Below are 20655 nucleotides of genomic sequence, written 5' to 3'. Positions count from 1 at the left end.
AACATTGTTCGCTTATAAATTCAAAGTTCAAACAACGGACACGGCGCGTGTGCTATGTTGGTTTCAAGTTTATTTTGCGGAATGGTGGAAGTGTTTCGTTGTCTCAATTTTTCCATTGAATTTGTGGTTTTCCTCATGTTAATTGATTTAGTAGCGCTCATGTACCTTTTCGAGCTTCACTAACGTGGATCTAGTGTCATTTTTCAAGTGTAAGTACAGCCTAACGTTAGTCCCGAAAGTTGCGAAGCCTTTCGTTGCGGCGCCGGTCGGTCATGTCGGTAGCCAGCAGCGGATAGCCTACCTCCACCTTAGGCATGGAGCTAGGATATAAAACCATTCCTAGCTCTGTAAACACAGCTCCGTGGTTAGGCTAAAACTTATGATTTTACTGTTTCAGAGTTCAACGCGGAAAGAGTTCCATATAGGGCCTATAATCATGGAGGAATAAAACACACCCTCCATGCTATAATACTTAATAGGCCTATGGACAACACTTGACGTGCTTGATGCCTATCACTGTGTCAGTGTCATGGTATCATGCCTGTGCACAAACCCACAGGCACAAGACTTGTCTGACAAAACCTAGGCCTAGGGCCTGAAGGGTTTTCTAAGTAAATGCATTGGAATTTTCCTTGCTAAATTTCACTTCTTTTGAGGGCATGTTATCACTTTCTGGCTAATGTTATGCTGATGGCTATCGTAACATTTTAAGGGAAAGTCAGCCTGGTGACAGTGTTGTTACTATAGGCATGATAGGCCTATGGAACTCTTTCCTTCAACGCAGTCAAACTTTTGCCCAAATTTATTGTACTCCTGAGTTAATTATGCTGTGAATGGATTCAATTCAAAAGCAAATCGACTCTGGACATGCAGGGTCAGGGTGGAGTACAGTAACTTTGAGCAGGATTTAAGATTGCGCTGCACATGCTGAATGTTGCCATTATTTGAACGACAACCATGGCATGTGAGAACAGTGCACAACGTCCTTTTTATACCCCAAGATTCAGAATAGTTTTTAGGGTACTTTTTAATGCAAGGATGATGGGGTGCTCTCTCCTTGGACTATGCTAATTCTATCCATCATTATTTATTGTAGAGTACATCTAAGCCTGACATGAACTATTGTGACCAGGTCTCATTTTGACCCTCTATCTCCAGAAGTGGTATCTTTCCTGAACTTCCCGACCTTTCGTCATATCTCTGCCCCAAACGTCCCAGCCTCACTATGAACAGACTGGGACATGCCACCACCCCGGTGACCCAGAAGGCCCTGCAGCGACAGGCCGCCAGCAAGGAGACACGGCTGGCCCTGCTCTGGGGTCTGCTGAATCTGGCCCTGGCTGGCCTCTGCTTCTTGGAAATGTAAGTTGAGCTCAAGAAAACTCTGTTTGAGTCGGTTGTTTAAATTCCAGAAAGTGAACAGAAGATCTTCCAGCTGCAGGATTCCAGTGAATTTGGCAAACTTCTCTCTGTCTTCAACATTTTCATAAATTTGAAAAGAGTTCCAGAATGCTACAAAATATTTGTGTTCCTGCCAATTTAAGGAGGCTTAAACATGTTCACTGTAATTCTTGAGAAACTTGTTCCAGAAGACTGTCCCAAAGGCAGTGTGGAATTGAACCAGATATCTTTTAAAAAAAACCAAAAATGAATACCCTAACCTTTCATTCCTTCACTTTTTCTTTAAACCCTTTAGGAATCCCCCAACATTGACTGCTACATATGTTCACGAGTCCTGTGGTGTATTTAGCCCTTTAAATTAAAATACTATCAGTTTGACGTATGTTTCTCAGTCCTGAAATATCCTCCAAAACCTTGCGAGAAGTTTGTGAAGGATCAGGCTAGGGCTATTGTTAGTGTTTTGGATGTTGTGCCTTGTTTTTTTCAAGGGGAGACATTTTGGTCTCTTGGTGGTGCTAAAATACTGGTCCATGTGATCGGTCCACTGTTGCGAGCATCATTTTGAGCATGTGCATGTTCGCTCAAATGTGATGCAACAGTTGAAAAGGACCGGCATGTTTGTAGTCACCAAGGGTCTCAAAAGTTTTACATTTCTAACTCTGTGTCAAAAGTAACTTTTAATTTCCTTTTCTGATATTGCAGAACGTTCCACTCGCTAGCAGATTTCTTCAACCTTCAGCCGCAGTTCGTTTGGTACCCCGTATGCTTCCTTGCAGTCTTGTTCAGCATCAACACTGTGGTTGATCTGGCCAGGTACGCCTTGCCCATAATGCAGTGGACCCACCAGCCTATCCACCTGTCACCGCAAGAGAGAAATCTCCTGGGAGTCAACGAGAATGGTAAGTTTGCAAAATTTAAAGAAAAAGGAAAGGACAAGAAAAAACAAACTGAAAACTGCAGAGCTTTGATGACGGTTGGTATCTTGAAATGCTTGACAAAAAAGTAGACTGATTTGTCAGAATTAACTTTGTGTAAATTATGTAAATGCAAAGGGCATAGATAAGATTATTTTGGGCACGTTGTGGTTTCCCCTTAGGGTATTAGTTGCATTGCTAGGCACAAAAATGTGCCTAGCATTGCAAATAATACCAGAAATTTTTTTTTATTCATTCATTGTTTCACTGTTTTTAAAATAAAAATTACTCTTCCACAAAGGAAAAGAAAAAAATCTGATATTTTTCTGGTCTAAGGGTGGGACGTTTAAACGTTTAAATGAAAAAAGTTCCAAATCTGTTTACAGATTTCCCCAAACGTTTAAACAGAATAGGTATTTTAATTGACGAAATCTGGTATTCGCTTTTTTGTGAACGATGCCGGTAAATGTAATCTGATTTTCAGAACACTTTACTGCTCGGTCATTTCAAAGGAATACCACAAAGTCATCACCAGAACTTTGTGTCAACTATTTATATTGTATACAATTTGTTGTGTTCAAAGTTTTAAAGGACGCCGCTGTAAGGGTAGGACCTTTACTCGTTTAAACAGTATGGGAAAGAGTTTGAAACGTTTTGCAAATTAAACGTAAATTCCCACCCTTATTGCAGTCTTCCTCAAGAAGTACTGGAGTTCTTTATATGGCATTTTAAATTATCAAGTAACCAAAAGAGATCAAGAACAGCAAATCTCCATTCAGAATGAAAACACTTGAATTCAGAACGTACATCCAACTCATCTTTGCTGAGCAGTCACTGATATCAAGTGTAGCACTTTGTAACTTGTTAAAATGTGACCAGGTTTATTTGGTAGAACTCTGTCGTTTCCCCCCTCCCCAGCTGTCGGGTTCAAGATCTCAACTCCTTTCAGACCCCGCGTGGCCTCGGCCCCAGCGAACCTCTCCTCCCAGGGCGTGGCCAGCAGGAGTCCCTCCCTTCAGCCGTCCAGCACCTACCTCTACCCGACCACGCCCACCCTGGGCATGCCCTCCATGAGCTTCTACAACACACCTCAGGGGGCCGGCGAGAGGTCCCTGGTGTCACCTGTGTTTTCGACACCCCAAGGGAGTCCATACACAACGCCCCAGCAGTCCTTTAGCAGAGTGGTATGACCTCTTTTTGAGGTGGCCTAATATATGATGCCACTTTCTGTCACAAAAGCCTTCGTATTTAATGATGTCATTCCGTCCGTCTTCTTCGTGGCTTCCTGAACAGTAACCCCCCCGGTGTATATAAAATCATATTGAATTCGGAGGATTTTGGATTGTTAGGACACCTTTAAACAAAATGTGACGTCATCAGTACAGAGGCCTATCCTGTCATGCATGTCTATGGGCACAATGATGAATTGGTTATTCATAAATCATAGTTGGGTGGATCATTTGGTTACAGTCGTTGCTTCCATTGACAGCAAACTTTATAATGATAAAGGCTTTCATTTTCAGGAGAGAAAAATGCAAACATCAAAATTTTAAACTTCAAAAATGCTGTGCACAGAACTGTTTCAAAACAGACTTGGATATATTTACTCAATTCTCGCAGTCGACATGATGTCACTACGGACTTTTAACACACGGTAAAGGGGCAAATTTTCCCTACGTGCTATTCAGTTATGTACACAAGTTCCCTGATGTCCGGCCACGAAATTGTCTGTTTAAAAGTGCCTTTCTGAGCTGACAGCGAGCAGGGATTTTTTTGGTGCAATCACTTCATGCCAACATTAATCAACTGCTTTATAAACAAAACTGTAACTGAAAAAGACAAGACTTGTTTTATCTGAATATGACCTGTTTGTGTGCTTTGGTTAGACATTGACCTGCAAGCACAGTATTTTTCACAAATTCATTTTTGAGGGAAAAACTGTGAAGGTTTCTCCTGCCTCATTTGAACAGACACCACATGGTAGCCCTCATACATCGATGTCTGGCGTCTCGCCTTCTCCGCTCTTGCGTGATGGCAACAGCAGCATGCTACTACGAAATCGGCACCAGTCTTCTCCGGTCACCCACTCTCCACGTGAGTATTGCACTGCAAGAAAGTGTGCGAAGATATCCACCCAACCTTCCGTCAGTCCTCAAAAATGAATTGTTTGGAGTATTGTGGTGGAAGACTTTGATGATATGCTTCATTGACTGTAGAGCTTAGCTGTCAACATACGGGCCTACCTTCTCAGTTTTGAGTATAAAAGACCACGTTTGCTTCACTGCAAAGTAGTGAAGTTGAAAAGTAGAGGAAGAGCTCGTTACAAAAATCCATTGATTATTTATCTGAAATTTTCTCACTGACATGCATAGATGAGATTTGGACCCGTTTTGCTGGATTTTGTTTTCATAATCCGTGCAAGACTCTAGATTGATGATGTTACTGACATTCATTGAAACGATATGAATTGAACCAGGCTGTTGTACTGTACCGTCCTTTTGTAGTGACCTCCGAGGAAGCCATCACTGACCCTGCATCACTCAGTAGCTACTTGAAGACAGTGGAGGAGATGGAGAGAAAGTACCAACTCGGTAGGTCTTGGTAGAGGCTAGTTGCTCATCAAATCTTTTTGGAGTAGTCTGTCTGTTACTTGTTTGCGGGAGAGTGTGGCCCTGTGGTTTGGGTCCTTGAGCCGTGATTAGAAGGGCTGTATCCTGTGTCCCTAGGCAAGCCACTTTACCCCTACCTGCCTCTCTCCAGCCAGGATTATAAATGGATACTGACGTTAGCCAGGGAGTAGCCCACGGTAGACTAGCAATCCATCCAGGGGAAAGGAAAATGTTCTCGGTCATTTAGTGATTCTAAAGATAAGTTATGGCTTAATTGAGCACAGTGGTTTGGGATAGACTCTACTTTTTTAGTCATCGATTCCTTGGAAGTTTGGTTTATACCCTGGCAGGAGTTTCAGTTTTCTTTGTGACAGAAACATTTGATATATGTTAAAAATATATTTAGACAAAAAAAAAATCCCAAATAATTGAGAAGTATATATCGAGTCAGTTTTTGATGTAACAGCTGTGTGAAATTCTTCTGTTTTTCCCCCTGAAGCCTGGACATTTCAACTTCAGCTTTAATCTGTGGATTATTTGCAATATGAGCCAGCTTTCTTCAAAACTCTTTAAGTCTTCCGCTCAGGAAGGGAAAAGTCAAAACATGCCAGATTGAAGCATTCCTCACCCTTTCAGGAATCCCTATGAAATGATGACACAATTGTTTTCCCTTTTCACCTTTGTCCCTTGTCGATTTTCTTTATTTTAAATCTGAATCTCAGTTTTGATTTTCAATTTTGAAACGACTTTTAGCTTTAATACATCAGTTTGAAATGTTTTTCTTCTTTTGGTTTTTCCACCGTAGGCAGCAACGAATCCTCCCCCAGTGGAAGCCCGTCCTTCTGGGCCTACAACCGCTCGGCAGCTGACTACACCCCCCTCCTGCGCAAATTCCAGTACCAGCTGGCCAGCCGCTCCCCACAGTCACCCACCTCGCGCAAGGATGACCCCGACTACCTGTCCACCTACCGCGCTGACGAGGTGTGGGGAAGAGTCGGGGTCCGTCGGGACCAGCTGGACCACTGGATCGAAAACCTTCGCAAGGTAAAGAATATTGTCGGCTTGGACTCCGTCCTGGGACTCCAAAATTTGTTACTTAACCCAATGAAATGAGTCCCAAGTTGCGGGGATCACCTTTTGGGTTCAGGACCTTTGAAAGAACCTTGCACAATGCAATTCAATAGGAGCCCTTGACATTTTTCACCCAAGTAATGCCGATTTTCATCAGGATGCCAAATCGAAAGAGCTCGGTTTGCTCTTTCTAACTGAAAATAAAATTAGAATTACTGGAAAGGGCTTACTACTCATTCTGTGGTATTCGTTTCCATTTGTCTCAAACTTCTGTTTGTAAAAATTGAAGCAGGGAAAAAGTTGAAAAATCATGTTTTGTGAAAAATTTTGAAGCACTAGTTTGTTGCTAAGATAAGATTGCAGCACTTGTAATGTATGCATATGCAAAACAGGATAATTTTCTGACTGATATGTCTCGCGAAGTAATTGAGAGGTCTTCCCTTAAATGCAGGAAAACATCTATCACAGCAACTTAAGGCACCACTAATTGATTCCCTCTTTTCTTTTACGTCATCAGTTTTCATTAATTTGTCATCAATGATAGAATGATCCAGTGAATGCGTTTATCCGTAGCCTAAAAAATAAGTTTGCAGTTTGAGTTAGAAAGCGCACAATGTACTAACTATATCTGTGGATGTATTGCTTATTAGTGGATGTACTAACTATATCTGTGGATGTATTGCTTCTTAGTGGATCTCCCAGACAATAATGGCACCGCTGGCAAAGGCCATAGACGAACTGAATATCACCCTGACTAAGCTGGGAAGGGCGGAGCTTCAAATCGGAGGTGGGTACTTGATACATAGACATGTTGGAACAGAAAGATCTACCGGAATGGCTTAGTAATACTTGGCTGTTCCTGGACACGTCGAATGCTTAATGGGTAGTGATACACCTGCGTGGACACTGGTTGTTATCAAACCCAGGACTCAACTACTCGACCCACAGTTTTTACCAGTCATTGCAACTGGTTACATTTTAGTAACACTTGCGTGACATTTAACCGACACTCTTTTGCCTTCTAGTCCCGATATTTAATCTACTAGACAGGTGGATTAACTATTGATAGTGAAAGTTTCAGTCTTAAGCAACACTCTTGGGTAACCCATCCACAGTCTCTTTCATCCTTGTCTTTGCAGTTTAAGCACCGGACCGCTAAATTATTTTCCATTGTTTCTTGTGTTAGTCATTGAAGAAAACAACTTTAACCAGGTACTTTTTCCCTTGTCTTGGCAGAGGTCAGTTTATCCTCGTTGCGTCAGGTGTCCCTCACAAAGAGTCAGGTTGTCCCCACACTGTCAATGGTACTACCCTACCTGGATGTCTCAGCCAATCAGGAGTATGTTGTACAGAGAATACGAGGCAAGTCCGTTCACTTTAATTAAGGGGAAAGTAACCAAACAAGTTGTCTAATATTAAATGTATTTCATACACTATGAGTGCTCACTTTTTTAAAATGAAATTTGCTGTGATGGTTACGCATGGCACAGAAATAGAAAAAAAAATTGAAAATAAATAGAATGTTTAACATGCCACAATGTAAATAGTTGAATCTGGCAGTTTACATGTTGTGCCTTTGTTTCAACCCAGAATTGGCATCGGGTGGTTGCATAAGTGACTTCCGATGGGACAGAGGAGGCGATTTCAAGGGGCGTAAATGGGATGAAGATCTACCCTCTGATTGTGTGGTAATGCCCATGGAAAATGAAGCCATATTTTTTTTTCAAAAGCACTTAGCTACATCATTTACTTTGTCGGGGTCCCAATGTTCAGTCACCGTTGTCACCAAATTGCCAATATTTGCAAGCTTCAGTCACAATCCTGAGCAGTTGGTGAGAAAAAAATTTATCTATTCCATGCGGCATAAAAATAAAGTGGGTGCTAAAACATGCATTCAGCTGAAACTTTGGTTGTGTATTTCAAAATTGCCCGCAAGAACCCTGCTTTGTTCAGTACTCGTGCTCATCGCTTGTGGAAACATTCTGGTTTTTAGTCGATTTTAGATGAAGAAAAACTTTAAAACTTGAGCTCTGAACCTCAAAAATAAGGTCCCAATCGCTCCCTGATTGTGTCCCCAGATGGTGATGCACATGCTGTGTTCCTACTTGGACTTCCAATTGCCCAGCGATCCCAAACACCCCGACGGCAAAACCTTCACCAGCCAGTACTTCATGAAAACACCCGATAAGCCAGGTATGCATGACGCTAACAGAGAGAAAACAAACCTTGTCAGGAAATGCAGAAGTTGAATCGTTACATCTTTGAGTTTGTCTCAACAGCTTTTTGGATTGCTCTGAAGATCTGAAACCCATCTGACAACTTCCAAACTTCAAGACGCTATTTACGTTGTCAGTGGAAGAGATGACGTTCCGTGTCAGGATCTGTCTTCTTTCCAATTGCAGACCTGAAGAAGAAGGACAACCTGCTGCTGTTCCAGACAAAGATCAACCCTCCCCATTACAAGGTCATCATTGGTGACGACACCTGGGACCTGCCAAAGGTAGGGCAGTTGTGCTTGTTCCGATTCCTTAAATCCTGGCCAGATTCTTCACAATCTTACGTGCCTCGCAGTGACAAAAAATGGTTCGACAAAAATGTAACTATCACGATCAATTTCCTTCGGAATGATTGGCGTTTGGTCAGACATTTGCCAAGGGCGCATGAGACCACACTGTCTAAGTATATATGTCGTAAGTGCAAACACCAGACAGATTTTGAAAGTAACTGCTTTAGCGGAATTTGAAAGTAACTTCACAGGACACCGAACTTCCCATTTCTACGTGCCAAGCTGTCCAATGGTTCGCCACTGGCACTCGTCCCAGTTTGTCAACACTGTCATTTGGGGATTTTTCAAGTCATAAATCCAGTCAACCACATGTCAGTCACAAGTCCAACAGCAAGGAGACATACGGTGTCAAGGGGCGGGAACGGAATGCCTTGGCCAAGATTCCTTGCAGCCGCCTGCTTTGCCTTGAGACACGATGACATGTCATTAATTGGCTTGCCATGACCTTTTATGACTGGTAATAATTTGGTTGCAACCCTTGGGACGTTAGTCAGACATAATACCCCATACGTTCCGTTAGTTACTAGACAGCCATCACTGTGAAAATTGTTCTTCATGCTCCTGTGAAAATTTGGTTTCCCCACATTAACCCAAAAAGGGATGGGCTTTTCTCAAATTGCGCATTAATTTCTTCACACTTTGTTTAGCACAGTGATTTTTTAATTGTTTTCCGAAATCAATCATTTCTCAAAGATCAGTTTTGAGCTGTCAACCTTCTGCTATTGCACCAGACGCTGATCTGATCTTGAAGTTATAATGGAAAACTGATTTTCCCTCCTGACAAAACGGCCCCGGCCCCTACCCAAGAAAGCTCTACAACTATCATGTATAAAAACAGAACCCACAAACGCTTTCAGACTTTACCCTTTTGCCTTCATTCAGTCGGCCACACCCCCAAATCAAAACAATTGGAATATTCATTAGGCCACCCTAGCATGATTGAGGTGGGATTTGGAGAGGTTATGAATATTAAATTAAAAAAATTGCACCCTTTTGTGACCAGCTGTATCTTGTCTTGTTGGACTTGGAGGTTCAGTGTCGTGTTCCGTTCTGAGCATGCTGTCACTCTAAAGTTCATTTCTGATTCTTTCTTATTTAGGGACGCAGCAACATGTTCCAGGCCATTCTACTGATGTTGCACCATGTGAAAACAAAGGAACACGGAATGCTAGGGTGAGGACCGTTTGGAAGTCGCTTAACTCCTTTTGATGCCTCTCAGCACATTCGTTGTTTCTTACAGACGTCTAAAGTTTTGCTCCTGAGGATTAAACACAGATATGATTCCTCGGCATTGTTTTCTGGATTTCAGAATTCTTTTCAATCCCATCATTCAAGGTTTACGGAACAGTTTAGAGATTGAGGTTTGCTACTTTTTTGCCCTTTGTTGAACAAACCACTTACAAGATTCATGAAATCCAAGCCTCCTGGGAGAGAGATCATGTCTTGTTTAGTTTACAGTTTTCCTTGCAACCACGCATCTGGATTTTTGTTTAGTAGATTTCTGTTTGTCTCCCGATCTCACCCCTGTTCAGACGTCACTGTTATTGCCAAATGGCTGCTCTTTGGCATGCTATTTCTAATACTTTGTTTCTGCCCTTTACAGACGAGTCAATTTGGGAATGTCAGGCATCAACATCCTGTGGGTGATCGATGACATTGAAAGGCTTCCAACAGTTCATCAGTGAAGAAGCCTGGGGGCGCGTACGTACAAACAAGACCATGGACCATGGATGTATTGAGTTTAAAGAAGAATGGATGGATGGATGTGAAAAGGTTTTTAATTTGCATGGAGGTATGTGGTAACTCAGTTTAAGAATGCTCCCCTTGGGAATCTGGTTCCTAAAGAACAGTGGACAGTCTGGGGTGTAAAGTGATAAGAGTGCTAGAGTGACCCTCTAGGGTGGTCTGTTAATTCAAGGTTGGCATCTCAATGTGTGCAAGTGATATTGGATGCAAGACATGTATGGGTGTTAACCACTTCTGCCCAGCCCGGTTGCGGGCAAAACAAAAGAAAGTTATATGACACCACACAATCTGGGCCCTTTTTACAAGGCTGCAGGCCTGGCTGAAATACTCGATAGATACTCAATAGATTTTGTCTGTCAGGCTAGAGTGGCCACCAGACAGTAATTTGTGTGGGTGTAAACGTCCATTAATTGAAATGATGAATTTTTGAAGAATTTTGATAACTGAAAATCTTGAAAAAGTCCCGATTATGTGCACTGCACTTTTCAAACCACCTGGCAGCAAGTGGTTACAGATCGACTAATGGCATTTGGGCGTTTAACTTCGGATAATCACAGAGCTTGCCAATCAGAAATGCTGACCGTGGCAACAGAAGCATCCGATGTGAGAGAAGTTGAAAGCTGGACTCAAGCCCTTGTGTCGAAGCGACAAATCTGGATAGAAATGGCACGACTACTTTAATGGCACTACCCTTGATGCTACATTGCATTTAAGGTTTAAATCTTGCCTTTTCTGATAGAGGTGCTCGTGTCCATAAGCAGGACACTTTACCACAATGTTGCTGTTATACTTCTTGGCCTTTGGAGAATTTCAGATGCCCCTTGGGTTATCAAGCACACATGTGGGGGATTCAGACTCTGAAGAGACCACAAAGACAAAAACAATTTTTTTTTTGGCCCTGATGAAGCCTTTGAGACTGGATGTCTCAGTGCTTCAGGCCTCTCTGCTCAGCTGGAAAGGTATTAAAAATAGAAATGGGAAATTCAATATTGAGCAGGAAACAGCTGGGCAAAGGCCGCAGGATGTTATGGTTAGTTTTGAAAGAATCACACCGGTTTTGTCTTCTCAGGGGTGACATTTCATGTAACCACCACAGGGTTATTGTTTGAATATGTTCCTTTGTATTTTAAGCGTGTCCTTTCCATGAAGTTTCTCTCCAAAGCTTCTGTAATCTGTTATTCGACAGATTCCGTTTTTCAGATCTGTCACGCCTTGCTTCTCTCCAAAGCTTTCCATTGTGCACCTGTTCGCATGCAAGGGGCATGTGGACAATTAACAAGTAGGCGATGAGCTTTAAGGTGTTTAGAAAAATGGTACACTGTCTTTTTTGTGTTTGTTTGTTTTTTTGTTCATTTGCCTATTTCATGTATCTTTTGTTTTATATGTCAATTTTCTGGTCAAAAATAGGAGTTTGGGAATTGGATTCCCCCCTTGTTGATGTTGTTCTTTTGAAAGTTTGTGATATGAGGATGTAATTTTCTTTTTAAATTTCTGTTTCAAATGTTAAAGATTGTGATCTAAAAATTGTGCAGAATGAATCGAAGTGAAATGATTTCATGACATTATTTGTGCGCAAAAACATGATGTTTTTGCAGAATCCATGCTATAGCGGTCACAATGAGTAACAGACGCCAATGTGTTCACATGAATTCCAAGGACAGGCACGTTGTGCTCTGCATGCTCTGCTTTGTCACAAACCGCAGGAAATTGAAATAACCAACGTTTATTGGAACGGGAATAAATCTGGAACACAGCGCGTACACCTGAGGGGGAGAGTACATCGAGGAAGTGATGCCAAAGCGTACGTCGTTTACAGCAGCTTCATTTTATCGTTCTTTTTTTTTCTCTGAATGGCTCCTCGACAAGATGTGTGCGGTGTCTTGGCATATGTGACCCACTCTGCAAAAAAGGGTAGTAAGTCGCGCAATTCCAAAATATGTTACGGCTTGTTCTATTTGGAGGGGGCAAAATGTCTTCAAAAATGTGATTTTGTGTTTTTTTCCCTCTTTAGCTTGTATAACATTTATGTTTTCAGAATTTGTGACTATAAACATGGATACTAATGAATAAAGATGAAAAATTGATCATTCAGAAGGAAATTGTACAAAGCATTGTGTTTCCAAGTGCTACACTTTATGAGCTTTTTCTCAAGAAGTACTTTTATTGAATCTGAAAATGTGGATATACAAATGACTAATTATCTCTGGAACGCAGTGCACTACAGGGGTCATTCATAAATTCAGTTGTAGCTTTTGGTGTACTCGATCCAGCCATTTCAAAAACTTTTAACCTGAATCTGGCGACTTATTACCCATTTTTCTAGAGCCGGTCACATATCTGCTCCGAGCGCGAACAAAATAAGGCGTGTTTCTAAATGCACGCTGAGTACACACAACAAGTTTATTCTGGAATGTATGGTCTTTGCTTGCCCGCTGAACAAGTCTGTCTGTCTTTTGCCGGTGAGGGTGCACTTCTGCTCAGAGTGGATTGCTTGGAGCTGCTGTAATCAAAGAAATGTAAACCGTAAGGCAAAAGTGAGCTAGGAAGCATTTGCTTGAAATGTGACCTGATCCTGCAAAATGAGTCCTAAGAGCATTTTGTTTTTTCTGAGATATTTTGTATTGGTTTATAAGTACAGCTCAATGATAGCGATTTTTTTTTTCATTTCATTACTGGCAAATTGATCGAGGGGGGGCCAGTCTAACTTGTGTGCTGGAAGTGGGTAATTGGCATCTTGCTGTGTCATTCCTTAAGATTCCTGACTGTTGGGGAGGGGTACCGTGAGTCTAGACTTTGCCAGGCGGGGATGTGTTGGTCACGGGAGCAAGCAAGGTACCTGCAGCTCTCAAAGTTCAGATACCATTGCTGCCGCTCATGAAGGTCAAAACTGATGGTAGTGGGCACCAGATAGTTGTGCCCCATGAAGAATAATGAAGACACGGCATTACTGGCCAAGGTCGTTTTCCAATACTTCGGCTCCGTCTCGGGCTTCAACTGTTTTTTTTTTACTACCTGACTTTGAAGCTGTAAGCGCACTAATTAGTCTAATATTGCCACAAGACATCAAATAAGATGTAAGAGAGCCACAGTAATTCAATGTAATATAAACGCTTCAGGCCCACAATGGGGGATTGGTTTTGGGAATGAAGCCTGAGACAGAGACGAAATTGAGTATTGGAAAACGGCCCAAGCTTTTCAGTGCTGATGAGTAATTGCTGAGCTGATTGGTTGTCAAATTTGTTTCCACGTAACTTCACATCGTACAAAAAATTTGAGTCAGTACCTGTCCCGGCTTCAAATGAATCATGCAGGTGGATGCTAGCCTGCAGTCTGGTTTCCAGACAGCACCACCAGACTCGTGAGACCAGGCATGAAATTTTTCAGACAACTTGAGTCTGATAGAAAGCATTATAAATTGGTATAGGAAGAAATGCATGTTACAGACTTTCATGCGCAGTTTCAGATACTTTGTACAACTGCCAATCTCACCCCTTTGAGATGAGCTGGTGGGTAAACTGGATTGGAATGAACAGTCGGCCATCTGCAGATTTCCTTTGACACCTCTCTCAAATATGAGTCTGCAAAGTGCAAATGCTTTCTGTCGGTTTTGTAGTAATACTGCAGGGATTTGAACACGTTATAATCAGGTGCCATGACACACAGCAGTTGGTCAGCTCTTAACCCTGGGAGAGATGTTACTCATTCTCCCTTTGTCGCATTTATGCACGTGCCGTTGCGCCGTGGGCGTGTCCTGCCCAGCCGCTTAATGCCAACGTGTTACATTCTGTATTAAAGTTCAAGGTATGTTCTTGACACATTTATGCACCAGCTGTGCCCTGTCTTAAGTGCTCAGTTCCTATCAGACTGTGTAGTACATCTTTGGAACAGTTGTATAGTTGTAAAGGGACGCAACACTGTTGGCAGTGTGTTCCACAAAATCAAAGGACCGAATGATCCAAAAACCTTGTCATGGTGTCAATTTTAATAAAGTCAATGAAACATACACGTCAGCTGGCCACTTTTGGAGAGAAAAGAATTTTTTCCCCCAAAAGCGAAATTTGTCTAGCAGAAGTGAGTAGAGGATTATTATCTTGGCCATTTCTTTGAACAAAAAAACTGATGATTTTGCGATACTGTTTTAAAATGGAACTTTGCTTACAAGTAGTTGCCGGTACCTCAAACTTTATTACATAACTTGCCAAGTTTTCCTGTTTTTTTTTTTCAGATGTACTATTGTGTATTACGAACTAAATAGTATGTGAGAAGTGTATTGTTATGGAACCAAACTCTACTTTGTGCATTTTGTACATTTCGTATTGTGGATTGTTCAGATCCATTAGCAAAGTATAAATCCAGTATTTATAAAACTCTCCAGCATATTTCATACATTTATGTACATAATATATCTGGGGAGGAAAGCATAACTGAAGCTTTGAAACTGCTTTTTATAAAGTAAAGCAACGTTTCAACATGAACAATACATCATTTGGAAGAATCCCGACAAAGCCTTTAGTTGATTGCCATCGTTTGGAAGTATAAGTTTATTCAATGCAAGACCATCTGATTATTTCAGTTTCAAATTTTTATACTTGCCATTATATGGACCACAAAGCACTGAAACCCTTTCTAATCAAACGTTTGATGTCTGGCCAATGTCACCTGCATTGGTTTTTCTCAGTTGAGTTGTCGGTACACGGATACCAGGCATAACATCGGCGGTTTCACAATACTAACATTTGAATGCCAGCCAAATCCACCCCATGCCTGCCAGGTAAATCATTCAAGATAACATCAGACCTTTCTTTAGGCACTGTAGGAGTTAACAAAAATTAACATTAATTTAGGATTTTTGCCCTGCCCGACGTGTATTTTAACACTGTATTTTCAGAGTGTGCCCTCGTAGGCTTGTGAAAACAACCACAAGCGTACTCGGGTGGGACTCGAACCCACGACCTCTGGCATCCAAACCCATCTTTGAAAAATTAACATCTAGCCAGTTGACTTGTTGCAACACATTGGGGCTACACCAGCTGCAGCCACTTGCCATAGGTTTGTGTTACTGGCAGGCACTGCCAGAAAATTTACATATGCAGCTTTAAGTACAAGTACATTAATGTACACTAAAAAAACAAAGCTAGGCAATTTTTCTGCCCAATGTAGGGTACCGGGTGAATTGCTGAACTGTTGGGCCAAAAAAGCATAACACTGGATAAAAAAAGGTAGTACAAATTACATTTTTTTTTACAACCGCTGGGTAAAGTGAGACATGTTTGCCCATATGTCAAGAGAGAATCAATGCAGTTGGGTAATCTGTTTCCCAACAGTCAGGCAGTTCACCCGGTGCCCAACGTTGGGCAAAAAACTGCCAAGCGTTTTTACACTGTAATAAACAGTTATAGCCTTCCAAAATTCCTGTAATTGTTACATAATTCAACGAACAGCTTGTTTTCTCCATTATAAACTGCTCAGCATTTTGTTCTTTCATTCTAGAAAACATGATGGATATTGGCCATACAGTAGATTAATTCTCACCACATGTGTATAACCCATCCAAGTGCAAGATATTCCAGTCAGGAAGTCAACCAGAAATGTCTGCTGATACAAGCACCAACATTTGAACATCAAAAACTAAGTACATTACATAATTATTTTGAGTAAAGTATTATAAAATTCTATCACAAAACAATATATTTAGCAGCAGACTATTCAGAATCACATGCTTACAACAATCATTTTCATCACCAGAAGTTGTAACATTTTTAAATGACAACTGTCATCATTTCAATTACATTACCACACTTTGAAAGAGTTGTTTTCTGGCAACAGTAATACCGCATTTTCATTTCAACCAATTCAGAGATGCTCGAGCTTCTAGAATGATGCAATGAGCTCTATAATATACTTTGTGTAATTTTAATCGGCGTGGAAACTTTACAGAAATATATACAAATACCTGGCGCCGATTTTTTTTTATTGCGACTGGGTCAACCAGAACTTGTGACGATTGATCACTAAAATCAAATGTGGTGAAATACTGCTCTACAGAGCTTCGAGTTCTTGCGACATTTCCATAACCACCAAGTGGTATGTGCAATGATACCATGGATAATCGTGCTGTACATGTACAGACAGAATCGACACCACATACTTTAATCCGTATGCTTTGCTTATTTTCTGCGCTCTGGGCACTTCACTTAAAAAAAAAAAGGGTTTTCTTTCATGCAACCATACCAGGGTATCAAGTCCATCCCAGTGTAACCATGGCAACTGGTGCAAACTGCCTGCATCACTCTGTGCTAAATTGCACAATCTTCGCACATGCCCTCCTCTTTTGCAGTGCAAGGCCTGAATTTAGCAGTTTGCACACAAAATTTCACTTGTTTCTCAGCTCCATCCTCCAGAGTGCTTCAGCATTTGCATGCACAAGTCACTTTCTGCATTCAGAAAGAACTGGGCTATTGGAAGGATGCAAAGTCCAACAACAGCCGTTCGTAATGACATATCGTTACTCCAGATTCTTCTTCTGCTAAACTCTTGACAATCCAAGACCACATCCCAACACTGCATCCGCTCGGTCCATTTTTCTGCGAGTCCATTCCAGACCTCAACAATTCAGATTCTGTCCCAGCAGTTGACCATGCCCGCTCTAAGAGCAGAATCCTAGTTCATAATGTCTACAACCTGTTGTGGCAAGGGACCTCAATGCTACATGTACCAACTGTTCCCCATTTCCAGGACACACAGTGTTTCAGTTGTTGTCATACACAGCCCCATTCACCTTTTATTGGACATTGCTTACGTATCGGCCATCTTGAATTGAAAGTGAGGTTAGTTTTCATTTTTGGATCCTGAGAGTAAAAATAACAGCAATGAAATCAATGTTCATTACAAAATACAAATTCATGTTAGTTTATGTTGTGAACAATTTAAAATTTGAGAAGCATTTTATATAAAGTGTTTTAAAAAAAACAAATAAACTGAAAGCGAGGCTTGGAACCCCCTATAGTCTGGCACCACCCAATTTAACAAACTACAATGAACAAGATTCAGGGAACAACACATGTACATGGCTTCCCTTTTGAATAAGGTTGATGGTTTTGGCTTTCAGAGAAGTGACCATGAACTGTATCCTACATGTAATTATCGGCAAACAGCTCATGTCAGTTCTTTGTAAGTCTAATGCCTACCACGATGCCCGTTTCTACTGGGTGTTGCCAAAAATGAGCATTTTTAAACCGTGGGTATTTACTGCAACATGCAATCGGATGGAGTCTCGTCGTTGGAGTGGCCTACGTGCACAGACAGAACGGCAATGCCTCCAGCTCGGATTGCCATTGTTAGTCACTCTCACAACTTTAATCCAAAAAAGGGGAGAGGAAAAATGAACAGAGAAAAAAGAGCGAAGTATAAAGGATATAAAATGCCTTAGTCACATCCTCAATCAGTAGGCACAGACTTCACGGGACCTTTTGCATTTGACGTGTTCAGTCAAGAGTGGTACAGATTTTTTTTTTTTACGGAGGTGATTGCTGGAGTTGGAGGTTAGGCATAACTAAACAGCTGACGAATAATTCTACGAGACTTACAACAAAAACATAGTCCAACAGATGTGGAGATTTTTTCTTACCAGGAATGCTATCCTCAAAAGTCAAAGTGCAGGACAAGTTCAAGGACATCTGTCAACCGTTGCTTGAGTTTTCCCTGGATACTGGAGCACAATACATATCCCTGGGTATCCAGCAAAATCGACCAATGATTGACAGGATCATCTTTGCTTGAACTCCCCCCACCATGCCCACAGCTGGGAGTGAACATGAACATGAAGAGTCCTAATATTAATGTGCACCCCTTGACAAGAAGGAAAAAAAAAAACCCAAGATTGCCAAAATTTGGTATTTTTGCAATCAATATATTGCCAAAATCTCCAGCACACACTTCACATATTTATGCTTTAATTTTTCTCATTTAGCATTCTTTATGCAACGGGCTTTTAATTTAAAAAAAAATCTATGCACACACCTTTAAGGGGGTGAAGGGTTTCATGTAAACATGGACAATAAAATAATCCTCTTTTTCTTTTTTAGGATTGACCCTTGTAATGACCACAGTTTTTTCTCGTACATGTCGGCCAAAGGTTCTTATGTGCCCCACCAACAGCCTTGGTCTATTTACAGAGTAAAGTACAAAATGAAAAGAGTATTTACAAAGCTATCAATCATAAGAATCTCATGATGTGCATTCCTACACCTTTCTCAGTGCAGGAGTCCTTAATCGTGCAACAAAACCTAATATTTGATATCGTCAGTTACGTTCCCGCAGGTAATCTTTAAATATCATTTGTCCTTTAATATCTTACAAAATGACTGTTAAAAAGTCAACCCCAAAATGCTGAATTTTTTTTTTCTTTCAAAGTCTTCAAAAGTAAAAGTTTGTAATCCCTTTTTAAGTACAGAAAATTGAGTCATTTGCCAAGACTGATCACGAAGTAATTGTTTTTTTAAGGTCTGTTTATATTTGACGCGTCTGTGTGAATCTGAAAGAAATTTGACATCAGGAAACCCCGGCTGTGAAATGTGCTCAAGTTCAAAAGTGTTCAACTTTTATGAATTTGTCATGTTTGCGTAAAACAAATCTCTGATGGTTCACCCCCCACATACTGTTGGACTAGTGACTCAAAGACCCTCCTCAAATCCTGGTCAGTTTAATGTCCTATTTTTGTTGATTACTGCATTTACTAAGACTATTATTTCGATGCCCATTTGCTTAGAGTGATGCATGGAGAAAAGAAGCTCAGTAGATCAAAAATACACATGTACATCAACGTATTCACTGCTGAAATCATGTTTCTCTTTATGAAATAGAGCTTCAGTTAAATCACTCACTGTTTCTGCAACAGATACAAAACAACTCCCTTGCTAAACACCGTCTTGCATTTTAGTATTGTGCCCTGAATTTAAAACCTCCCCAAAAGAATGCCCACAAAGAAAACTTCAAAATAAGTTGAAGATAGTATTTACATATCACTGGAGAATGTACTCACAGCCTCGAAACTGTATAGTCAGGATGGTCACATCGCCAGCACCTGATAGCCCAATGTCTGAAGTACCGTGTGAACAATCTTAGGGCAGGAAACGCAACATAACCACATTAAACTGCACAAACACACAATCTCTCACACTTCAAAGTATGAGCTCTGGTCAAAAACACTCTGCATCTTCTTCAGTGACGCACTTCCGAAGAAGCCGGTTTGTTATTACAAGAACCGCCCTGCCTGGGGGGGTGTGTCTGGTGAGAAATATCCGCAACGCAGGCGTGAATCCTCCACATCTGCTTTCCTGTGGTTTGAGACCCCCTGGCAATCCAACAGCTGTCATCCGTCCGGTGCTGTTGCCCTTCCTGTCCCCAAGAGTGTAAAATGGAACACCTTGAGGTTAACACTAAATGGTCTGCTTCTCTGATTCTCAGATGCCTTTTCCGGTTCGGATCTAGGGTGAGATGAGCGCTGCTGTTTGAAGTTAATTTGCTAGGTTCAACAGCCTGAGGTTGATGATGCACAACGAACCTGGAAACACAAAGAATGACCCTTGAGGTGACCCATTTTCAAAGAAGATCTTATGTTGTGTCCACACTGATTTATGACACCTGGAAACCCAGCATGGCAAGCCAGACGTCTCGCTGGGTGAAGAGCCCAAGGTGGCGATCTCATCCAGGATGGCCTGGTCAGTTGGTCAGACATTCCAAGAATCTCAAGTATCCTGATGATTCCCGGCTCAAAATAAACCTTGGCCTTTTTCAGCATGAGCTCGAAGGTAAGTTTTTGTGGAACACATCGATAGTAAGGAATCTGTGTGGAACGCTACCTCATGAATGCTCAATAGTCAATCATTTCTCTCAAGGAAACCAGAGTCTATGGCAGTCCATCCTACACCTGTGTTCTCATATGAGGACCTTCTGTCCTTCAGACTGTTCCCACAATGACCATTTTAACATTTTCAAAGGACAACATTCATCAATTCTCAAATGTTGCCAGATCCCACAAAACGGAATATTGAATGCGCCCTTTTTGGTAATTTATAGTTCGCAATAGAAAGAGCCAAGTGAACTCTGTTTGATGTATTACTCTGGCAACATGACAGAAACAGACATTATGATTACTGATTTCAAAGTGAAAGAGTCTTGTGGGATCCAAGACTACAGACCTCTATCGCAGGGCAACCATCTTGCTTTTCTGCCATTCAAAGCAATGTAACCAAACTGAGGCTGGAAGGCAATACAGTTTGCTCCCTTTAATTAATATGTGAAGTTGTATTACTACTGCCGATGGATCTACAGGGAACAAGACAAACAT

General features: G+C 41.3%; 2 protein-coding genes across 7 annotated transcripts in view; one reads left to right on the top strand and one right to left on the bottom strand.

Annotated features, from left to right (window-relative positions):
- Window positions 1-2: 2 nt before the first annotated feature.
- Window positions 3-11845, top strand: LOC110974134 (transmembrane protein 209-like). 3 transcript variants are annotated; one of them, XM_022225515.2, is made up of 14 exons: window positions 3-209; window positions 1162-1362; window positions 2104-2300; window positions 3234-3499; window positions 4286-4409; window positions 4820-4906; window positions 5730-5968; window positions 6686-6782; window positions 7232-7357; window positions 7586-7683; window positions 8074-8188; window positions 8398-8495; window positions 9661-9734; window positions 10165-11845. In XM_022225515.2, the coding sequence occupies exons 2-14, from the start codon at window positions 1226-1228 to the stop codon at window positions 10244-10246; spliced, it is 1740 nt and encodes a 579-aa protein (XP_022081207.2). In that variant the 5' UTR covers window positions 3-209; window positions 1162-1225; the 3' UTR covers window positions 10247-11845. The 3 variants fall into 3 exon arrangements, with proteins under 3 accessions (XP_022081207.2, XP_022081206.2, XP_022081205.2); XM_022225514.2 differs by having other exon boundaries at window positions 1159-1362; window positions 4820-4910; window positions 5734-5968; XM_022225513.2 differs by having other exon boundaries at window positions 4-209; window positions 1159-1362.
- Window positions 11846-14815: 2970 nt separating this feature from the next.
- Window positions 14816-20655, bottom strand: part of LOC110974179 (uncharacterized) — a 43071-nt gene continuing 37231 nt past the window's right edge. For all 4 annotated transcript variants that reach the window (XM_087135556.1, XM_022225619.2, XM_022225620.2 and 1 more), the window contains one exon: window positions 14816-19869. The gene's annotated coding sequence lies outside the window, so the exon portion shown is untranslated. The remainder of the gene's footprint in view (window positions 19870-20655) is intronic.

The sequence above is a fragment of the Acanthaster planci genome, linkage group LG04 (assembly GCF_054643075.1).
Source record: "Acanthaster planci isolate LZ-2023a linkage group LG04, COTS_SCS, whole genome shotgun sequence".
NCBI classification, from domain to species: Eukaryota; Metazoa; Echinodermata; class Asteroidea; order Valvatida; family Acanthasteridae; genus Acanthaster; species Acanthaster planci.
This window is presented reverse-complemented; position numbering and strand designations above follow the sequence as displayed.